Source organism: Cricetulus griseus (assembly GCF_003668045.3).
Source record: "Cricetulus griseus strain 17A/GY chromosome 1 unlocalized genomic scaffold, alternate assembly CriGri-PICRH-1.0 chr1_0, whole genome shotgun sequence".
NCBI lineage: Eukaryota > Metazoa > Chordata > Mammalia > Rodentia > Cricetidae > Cricetulus > Cricetulus griseus.
In genome coordinates, this window is record NW_023276806.1 from 129,474,165 (window position 1) to 129,483,901 (window position 9,737).

Consider the following 9,737-nt stretch of genomic DNA (forward strand, 5'->3'; position numbering starts at 1 on the left):
ACCGCTGCTACGCAACGGGGCGGAAGTCCGTCACCAAACCCCGCCCCTTTGTTTAACTCGGCGGCGACGACCGGACGCTCCAAGCGAGCGGCCCCGGTTCGCTAGACCTCCGCTCTTGCCCGGAAGTTGTTAGAAACGGACCCCCGGCGGGATTTGATAGCCATTTGGGAGGGAGGACTCTATGCTCTCCAGGTGTAACGATCTGGGGCGACCGTGGATGTACTGCCCGGCCATGTCACTTCGTGTGCGATAACGCAGGTCTCGGGCGGGCGCTGCAGCTGATGCAACGTCGGGGCGAGATGGCCTCGGGACAACCGGTCTGCTACTGCTGCTGCTGCTGCTGCTGCAGCGTAACCTGCTGCTGTCCTCCCTGCCCCTCAGTTTCCAGAGCTGCTGTGGTCAGCATCGCGGAGCCTCCCGGCCTCGTGTCATGGGAAGGGACACAGCGGTTAACTCGGAAGGCTGCGGGGTGGGGAGGGGGGGAGGGAGGGAGGCAGGGAGGCAGGGTCACACCGCAAAGCTCTGACCCAGGGTGTTGTAAGGGTCGCCCGCCTCCCGGCCACATTCGATGGCTCTTGAGAAACTCAATCGTGCCCTGAAACACTGTGAAGGGTTTGGTTTCCTGAGGTTGCAGCTGCGCGATTGGGGGGTGTGGGTGGGAGAGAACCTGGACTTGGAAGTCACCGTGGAGCTTAAAGCGCTCTGCTATATAGGTAAGGGATCGAGCAAGGCAAGAAACGAGATTACATTTACCCCTTAGGCTAACCTGGTGCCAAACAGTATTTGTTATGTTGTCTTTTTAAAAAATTCACATTAGTGCATTTGTAACTCGTTTGTTTGTAAGAGGTAGTTGCCTTTGAGGACTGACAAGTACCCCGAGGGCACTAAAGGTGCTGGGTGTTTTAAGATCCAGTGAGAAAAGAAAATAGGAACCGGACATGCCCTGCGAAAAGACTTGCTTTTTATGTCCCGGATTCCATTTCTTCCAAAGGAGGCTGAATCTGCCTAATGTCTTTTCTAAAGCATAAATGCCACTTGATCCAGAGGCCTGGGCAGAACTGTTCAGTGTATTAAAGATGAAGGCCCCTATGTCTAAGTTAATGCCATATCCTAGGCATCGCTTTTTACCTAACTCTACATTTTCATGTATAAAACGGAATTTATATGTTTAAGAATAGCCGAGCAAAGAAGCGAAGAGAGGGGCTGGCATTCAAACTTCTGCCCGCTGCATTCCTAAGCCCTTGGACCTTTTTCCATTGTGCCACTACTTGAAAAGGAAAAAAAAAAAAAAAAAAAAACCCACAATCTTGCGAGCCTGGAGCGCCTTTTTCTGAGCCGAACTGAGGCGCCCCCTGGCGGTCGGTCCATCTTCTCCCGCGCGGAACTCATCTTCGTCGAGGCTCCTTTAATTCCTAAAACCTCCCCGTTCGTGGCGCGTGAATACCGGCGCCTGATTGGGTGGGCGGCGGCTGGAGGCGGGGTTTTTGGAGGGCAGATCAGCTCCCATTGGCTAGGGAAGGTCAGGGGACACTTCCGGGAATGTGTGCGCTCCCGCGTTCCACTCCGCAGCATCCGGCGGCAGCCAGCCCCCTGGCTCCCCCTGCGGGTGGCTTGGCGGTGTGCACAGTCCCGCCTGCTGGCTGGGTGGGTGGTGGGCTGTGAATGGGGGAGGGGACCGGGCGAGCTCTGGGTGTGGGGATGAGGGTGCAGGAAGATCCGCCGAGTAGGATTCTCTCCCCTGGCGCTGCTCCGGGTTCCCTAAGAGTCTCCTTGAGCCTCCCTGCTTCGGAGCGTGAGACCGAGAGCATCCTGACCGAGGGGCCTCGCAGCCCCTCAGCATCTTATCCAGAGATCTCTAAATTCTGATCGTGAAGTACGAGGCCCCCAGGGAAGTTCGTTTCTAACCTCCTAGAAGGGTTAGAGAGGGACCAAGGCTGCCGGATCCCCCCCCCGCCGCCGCCTGGTGTGGTGGGTAGGCCAAGCGGGGAGCATGGGGGCAGAGGCTCCAAGGCTTGAGCCTTCATCTCCGGTTTCCACTTCCAGCGGGGTGCCACGGTTCGGGAAGCATGACGACCGAGACCTTCGTGAAGGATATCAAGCCCGGGCTCAAGAATCTGAACCTTATCTTCATTGTGCTGGAGACAGGTGACTATGCATGCGCAGTGGGCTCGTGGGAGCAAAGGGGGAGGAGCATGGAGAGTGGGGGCACACGGGACCACCGCCTGAGTCCTTCACTTGCTGCCTGGACTGGGAGGAGGCTCCTCAAAGCCCTCCTCCAGTCCCTCTCAGACCGGCTGGCACGGGGAGCTGCCGGTGGGTAGAGTGGATAGAACTCTAGATAGCCTATAATGCCTCACTAGCCACGCGGGCCTTTTTCCACTCAGGGCTCTCTCCATGGTGCTGGACTCTCCACTGCCACCCCACATACACCCACGCGTAACCTCCTGCCCCCACGGAGGGATATGAGCTTTGTTCAGCTTCTACCCTTTAACCTCACTCAGCCAATGCCCAGACTTTCACTACCACCACCCCACCTGTATGACTTTAATTCCACCCCCATGTACTTCTTCCCTTAAAAGGCCGAGTGACAAAGACAAAGGACGGGCACGAGGTTCGGACCTGTAAAGTAGCAGACAAAACGGGCAGCATCAATATCTCAGTGTGGGACGACGTGGGCAACCTTATCCAGCCTGGGGACATTATCCGACTCACCAAAGGGTAAGTCAGGGCTCCTAGCAGCAACAGCTGTGGGGTTAAAAAGTCCCTACAGCTTTTCCTAAAGACTGAACCCTGCTCACCCTCACTCCACCCCACAGGTATGCCTCAGTGTTCAAAGGTTGTCTGACACTATACACTGGCCGTGGGGGTGACCTACAGAAGATTGGAGAGTAAGTTCAATCTTGGGAATCTGGAAAATAAGCCCCAGCCCCCCAAATGTGGGAAAGTTAGGGTTTACCAGAAGGCAACACAAACAAACCTGTGCAGTCCCACACCCCATGACTGGATCTGTCTGTGACCCAAAAGATGGGTCCAAGGCTTTGGCTTCTTTCTTTGCAGATTCTGCATGGTTTATTCTGAAGTTCCTAATTTCAGCGAGCCCAATCCAGAGTATAACACTCAGCAGGCACCCAACAAATCGGTGAGTCCCTGGGTCTGCAGCAAATAGGCAGAGGAGGCCAAAGCCGCATGGTGTTGAGGAGGGTCTGAGTGTGTAATCTGTACCTTCAGGTGCAGAGTGACAGCAGCCCTGCCACCCCTCAAGCCACCACAGGACCTCCTGCTGCCTCTCCAGGTAAATGAGTCCCTTTCTTTCCTTCCACTGGCCCCTTTAAATCCCATTCTCCCCAGCCAGGAAAGATGTCTTTCCCTTGTACCTTTCCCAAGTGTCTCTTCTCTCGAGATGTTTCCCCGATATCCAATTCTCCCTGTACCTTCATTATTTGTATACCTTCTTCGAGTCTCAGTAGTGGAAACCTGGAGTCCTCTTTCCTTTTGTTACCACCAGTTCAAAAAACAAAAATAACCGTTAGGAACAAACAGGCTTAGATGTAGCATATTTAAAATATTCTTGTAAATTCCTTGTAACAAGTCCATATGTACACACTCTCATATATATGTAAATATATGCAGTCATTATAAACCACTAAGTAATGGGAATATATTCTGAGAAATGGGTATACACACACACTTAGATTGTGTGGTCTACTTCATCCCTAAACTATGCAGCATAACCTATGTTTTTCTTTTTAATTTCTTGTCTTTTTCCTTCCTTTTTTTCTTTCTTTTACTACAGGGTCTCACTATGTAATTCAGGCTGGCCTCAAACTCGCAGATTCCCCCTGCTTAGGCCTCAGTAGTTCTGGGAATAAAGGCATAGGCTACAATTTAAAAAAAAAAAAAAAAATCATTATATTGTTTTCATGCCCATAATCCCAGCACTGGGGAGGAGATGAGGCAAAAGAATTGTCACAAGTTCCTATCTAGTCTAGGGTTTAAAGTTAGACCTGTCCCAAACCAACAATAAGTACAATAAACACCAAATTTTGATTTCCTTTTTCAAGTAGAAGAACTATATTCAGAATAATAAAGCAAATACAATATAGCAGGGTATGGTGGTACACATCCCAGCACTCGGGAGGCAGAGGCAGGAGAATCACTGTAAGTTTGGGGCCAGCCTGCTCTACATAGCAAATTCCAGGCCAAATACACAGCAAGCCCTTGTCTCAAAAAAGCAAAAAGCCAGGCTGTGATGGAGAACGCCTTTAATCCCAGCACTTGGGAGGCAGAGACAGGCAGGTCTCTCTGAGTTCCAAGTCAGCTTGGTCTACAAGAGTGAGTTCCAGGACAGCCAAAGCTACATATAGAAACTCTTCAAAAACCAACCAAACAAACAAACAAAACAAAAACAAAAAGAAAGAATTGTAAATACTTACGCAAGTAACATGATCACTCCATTGACTATAAAGTGATACACTGTACATAATTGTGTGCTATGCCTTTCTAAGGCCCACAACTCTGCAGGCTGGTTACACCAGCGTCACAACAAACTCATTAGTGTTTCATTATGCTGCAATTGCTATGGCTGCAGTATCACTAGGCAATGGGAAGTTTTTGATTTGTTGTAGACAGTCTGGTCTACAGAACTAGTTTCAGGACAGCCTGAACTACACAGAGAAATCCTGTTTCAAAAAAGAAAAAAGAAAAAAATGATATTTTTATCTATTTTTACTTTATATGTATGTTTTGCCTACATGTATATCTATCTATATCACATGCATGCAGTACCCACGGAGGCCAGATGAGAGCAACGGATCCTCTGGAACTGGAGTTATAGATGGTTGGTAGCTGAAGTGTGGGTGCTAGGAGCCAAACCTGGGTCAGCTGGAAGAGACGCCAGTGCTTTTAAACACTGAGCTGTGACCTAAGCCCTATGTGGTAGTCTCCTTGCTCTATCCATTGCTGGCTGAGACCAATGGTCACATATCCACAGTTACAATGAGAATGGCCAGAAGGTGGTGGCGCACGCCTTTAATCCCAGCACTACGGAGGCAAAGGCAGGCAGATCTCTGAATTCGAGACCACCCTAGTCTACAAGAGCTAGTTCCAGGACAGCCTCCAAGTACCATGATCACTCCATTGACTATAAAGTGATACACTGTACATAATTGTGTGCTATGCCTTTCTAAGGCCCACAACTCTGCAGGCTGGTTACACCAGCGTCACAACAAACTCATTAGTGTTTCATTATGCTGCAATTGCTATGGCTGCAGTATCACTAGGCAATGGGAAGAGAAACCCTGTCTTAAAAAAAAAAAAAACCTATGAGAATGGATTTATGCGTTCATGCTCTGCCTCAGCTTTTTTTCTCCATTCTCAGAATGGGCCATGCAAGCCCAGCAGAGCAATGCACACCTTTAATTCCATTTCTTGGTAGTCATCGACAGGAGGATCTCTGAGTTCAAGGCCAGCCTGGCCTACTTAGTGAGTTCCAGGATAGTCAGGATTATATAGATAGACTCTGTCTCAAAACAAAACAAAAAATACCAGAATGAGCCACCCACAGTGGGCTGGGTCTTCCCACATAATTACAGTTCCTGGAAGATAGGCCAAGAGGCCAGCCAATGTAGACAATCCGTCATATGATATATGATTGTATATTGTCACCTCCTGATTCTGGTTTTGCAGAGAACCTCCAATAACATAAAATTGATGCCACTTAATTCCACTATAAAAATTAGCATCTGTGTTTTCAGTTGAAAATTACTTAAGGGCTGAAGAGATGGCTTAGAGGTATAGAGCACTGGCTGCTCATGTGGAGGACCTGGTTTGGTTCCCAGGGCCCTCATGGCAGCTCCAGACAATGTGCAATTCTAGTTGCAAGGAATCCAGTGCCCCTTTTGACCTCAGATGTCCTGCTCAGGCACACACACACACACACACACACAAAATACTCTTACACAGAAAATAAAAATAAATGTGAAAGGAAAAGGAAAATGACTTATTGCTGGGCATGACACCTCAAGCCTATAAGCTTCACACTTGGGAGGCTGTAGTGGGAGGGATCATTCCAGGTTGGTGGCTAACCTGAACTACATAGCAAGTATTAGGCCAGTCAGAGACCCCATCTCAAATAAATAAATAAGAAAGAAGGAAGGAAAGATGTGACCGTTGGAGATGAAAGTAGCTCAGTACCAAGACCTTGGGTTCAGCCCATAAAATAAAAAACAATGGAAGGCTGGGCTGTGATGACGAAGCCTTTAATCCTGGCACTTAGGAGGCAGAAGCAGGTTAGGTCTCTGTCGGTTTGAGGCCAGCCTGGTCTACAGAGAGAGTTCCAGGATAGCCAGGCCTTCACAGAAAAACCTTGTCTTTTTAAAAAGAAAGAAAAAAAAAGTTGAAGCAGAAAATAAAATAGAATATTACTTTTGCAGGACTCTGATTTTGGGGTTTTTGCTGTTGTTTTTTTTAAGAGAAGGTTTCTCATAAGGCTGGCCTCAAACTTACTATGTAGCCAAACCTGACCTAGAATCTCTGCTTTTCCTACCTCTTCCTTCCAAGTGCTGGACTATAGGTGTGCTACCATCATGTCTAGCTACAAAAATATTTCTAATAAGGTACAGCCATGAGTCAGGCATGGTTGCTGTCTAGAACTTGAGCAGCAGAGGCAAGGGGAGTCACTACAAGTTCTGAGGACAGTGTGAGCGCCACAGAACCACAGAATGAGTTCCAGGCAAGCCTGGTCTCCATAGCAAGATTCTGTCTCAAAAAGAACAAAAAAACAAAAACAACAACAACAAAAAAGCACAAAGAAAATGTACACCTAAGACCAAATGCTGCTAAAATTCATTTGACAAACATTTATTCACTTTGTCGAAATGAGAAGTGTTTTCTTGTTTGGTTTGTTGTTGGTGGTGGTGTTTGCCTTGTAGATCTTTTTATTGTGTATTATTTTTTCTATATTTATTTATTTATTTTGGGAAGGAACACTCATGTGCCACAGTGGGCATGTGGAAATCAGAGGACAACTTATGGGTGTCTGTTCTCCTTTCCGCCATGTGGGTTCCAGGGATGGAACTCAAGCCACCAGGCTTGTCAGCAAGTGCTCTTACCTGCTAGGCCATCTTCCAGCCTCATGAGAGTGATGTAGTAGTGGTGATAGGTCTCATGTAGCCCAGGCTGACCTCCAACTGCTAGATAAGACCTAGAACTCATAGCCTTCCTACCTCCAGTTCTCCAGGTTTGTGCCACCATGCCTCAGGGCTTTATGAGCACCAGGTGTCTTAGTTTCCCTCCCAACGGTAAGCAGTATTGTGGAGGAAGGGTTTATCTAGCTCAGGGCTCCAGGTTACATGTAGTCAGTCATCACTGCAGTGAACAGACCTAAAGACAACTGGTCACACTGTGTGCATGGTGAGGAGCCAAGAACATGAAATCATGCTTGCTTGCTTGTGCTCAGCTCAGCTTCTCCAAATTAGAATGGTATCACCCACAGTGGGCTGGGTCTTCCCACATAATTAAATTACAACCTCCCATAGACATGCCCATGGACCAGCCAACATCTTGCCTCTTTCCTGGGTGATTCTAGGTTGTCAGGTTGACAGTCATAAGAAACCATCACACAAGGCAAGCACTCTAGTATGATCTGCACCCCAGCCCCCAGTTACAAAAGCTTAGTTTAAAAAGATATTTATTTTAATGTGTGTAGGTGTCTTGCTTATATGCATGTCTGTGTACCATGTGCTTCCCTGGGACCCACAGGGGCCAGAAGAGGGCGATAGATCCCATTGAACTAGTGTTATAGATGGTTGAGCCATGTGGGTGTTGGGGACTGAACCTGGAGCCTCTGCAAGAGCAGCCTGTGCTCCTCAATACTGAGCCATCTCTCTGGCCCCCAAAAGTTTTTGTTTGTTTTTAATGTACAGCACAAAATCTTAACATTGTTCTATATATTCACCTTTATCTGTGAACCTAGGAAAGGACTTTTCCCTTCAGTTTGGGCCACAGATATCTTAGTCCAGTAGAACAAAGAGTTGAGCAGGGACATGTTTCAAGAACCAGAACCAGCCGGGTGGTGTTGGTGGTGCATGTCTTTAATCCCAGTACTCGGGATGCAGGGACAGGTGGATCTCTGTGAGTTTCAAGCCAGCCTGGTCTACTGAGTTCCAGGACAGCCAGGACTGTTACACAGAGAAATCCTGTCCCTGTCTCAAAAAAAGCAAAAAGAAAACAGTAATCTATAGTTTCTATGTTATTTGGGGTTCATAGAGGCAGTCTCTATCTTCGTTTACCTACTAGATGTCAAGGAGTTAAATAAAGCACAGCGCCTACCTTTTGGGGTTTGTATCCTCTGGGAGCAACGATTACAATACTCTGAGATGGGGCAGGGACTGTGATAATATACAGTTACTGGAGTTATATCCTCTCACATTCAAGGCTCCATTAAAATATTTAAAATACATGGATGTGGGGGTAGGCTTGGCAGGATGATTCAGGAGGACTGCTGAACAACATCCCCAGAACATCTACATGGTAGGAGACAGACAACTCCCAAAGGTTGTATGTTCACACACACACATGCAGTGGGGGTGGTGAATGCTCGCTTTTTATTATCGTGCTGGGTATCTAACCGAGACCTCTCAAATGATAGACCCAGCCCCATCTTTTCATTAAGACACTCTCTCAGGGGCCTGAGCCTTGAACCAAACAACTAATTCTAGGTGTGGTTCCCAATGATACGGAGACACATAAGAGAAGCATATCATATCAGGGTTCATGGAGTAGCTTCCAGAATTATCAAGGGGTCCCATTCATACTTGTAGCCCATGACTTTTTGCATCCTATTCAGGACCGCCTGCCTAGGGGATGTTGCCACCCACAGTGGGTTGGGTCTTCCCACAAAATTAAGTTTATTACAATACCCTGTATACACACCCACAGACTAACCAATCACTCACTGACTCTTCCCCAGAGACTCTAGGTTGTGTCAAGTTGACAGTTAAAATTATCAAGGCTCCCCTGTTACGATGGTCATGGACTTCCCTGCTGAACTGTAAACCCCAATAAACTTTTATTTAAAAAAAAATATCCCTGTCTCAAAAGACCAATAAATAAAGAATTGTCAAGGCTAGAGCACAACTCAATGGGTCAGCATCCATGCAGTTATGCATGGTGACAACTCACCCACAGGACCTTGAGGGTCGACTCTCACCTAAATTCTGTGTTTCTTCTCCTACAACCAGCTTCTGAAAGCCAAAACGGGAACGGACCAAGCACCCAACCGGGCCCTGGCGGTGGCCCCCATCCCTCTCACACTGCCTCACATGCCCCCAGCACCCGAATCACTCGAAGCCAACCAAACCACACACCTTCTGGCCCCCCTGGCCCCTCCAGCAACCCTGTCAGTAACGGCAAAGAAACCCGCAGGAGCAGCAAGAGATAGCAAGAGACAAGTCCTCTCCCTTCCACCACGACCAGACCAGGTGTCTGCCCGAGAACAAGACAGTCTCCTACTGGGCTTCTGGCCTTGAGATTGGAGGGTGGAGTAGCTTCCCTGGAGGGGTGGTGAGCAGTGGCCTAACCCACCTCAAGCTCCTGCCCTCCTTGTCCTGCTGACGTTGCCTGTCCCCTGGGATCCAGGGCCCTCTGCCTGCCCTCCTTCCTCTGGAAAAGACAGTCTGTTTGTGTGTGGGGGTGGGGGATAGGAGGGTCTCCTTCCTAATAAATGTGCCCACTCTCTT

The 9,737-nt window shown here is 48.2% G+C and overlaps 1 protein-coding gene across 5 annotated transcripts; it reads left to right on the forward strand.

Moving 5' to 3' along the window:
* The first annotated feature begins 87 nt into the window (after window positions 1-87).
* On the forward strand, window positions 88-9,735 carry Nabp2 (nucleic acid binding protein 2). Of its 5 annotated transcripts, none has more exons than XM_027392746.2 (7): window positions 88-398; window positions 2,044-2,145; window positions 2,580-2,718; window positions 2,817-2,888; window positions 3,058-3,139; window positions 3,229-3,292; window positions 9,240-9,735. In XM_027392746.2, the coding sequence occupies exons 2-7, from the start codon at window positions 2,067-2,069 to the stop codon at window positions 9,437-9,439; spliced, it is 636 nt and encodes a 211-aa protein (XP_027248547.1). In that variant the 5' UTR covers window positions 88-398; window positions 2,044-2,066; the 3' UTR covers window positions 9,440-9,735. The 5 variants fall into 5 exon arrangements, with proteins under 5 accessions (XP_027248547.1, XP_027248543.1, XP_027248544.1 ...); XM_027392742.2 differs by lacking the exon at window positions 88-398 and adding an exon at window positions 692-713; XM_027392743.2 differs by lacking the exon at window positions 88-398 and adding an exon at window positions 1,500-1,644.
* The last annotated feature ends 2 nt before the right edge of the window (window positions 9,736-9,737 follow it).

What these genes read in the sequence shown, in the direction of transcription:
- Nabp2 (XM_027392746.2), top strand. Translation starts at nt 2,067, where the DNA reads ATGACGACCGAGACCTTCGTGAAGGATATCAAGCCCGGGCTCAAGAAT. An exon ending in CTTCATTGTGCTGGAGACAG is followed by an intron (nt 2,146 to 2,579) that starts GTGACTATGCAT and finishes TTCCCTTAAAAG; the next exon opens with GCCGAGTGACAAAGACAAAG. An exon ending in GACCTACAGAAGATTGGAGA is followed by an intron (nt 2,889 to 3,057) that starts GTAAGTTCAATC and finishes CTTTCTTTGCAG; the next exon opens with ATTCTGCATGGTTTATTCTG.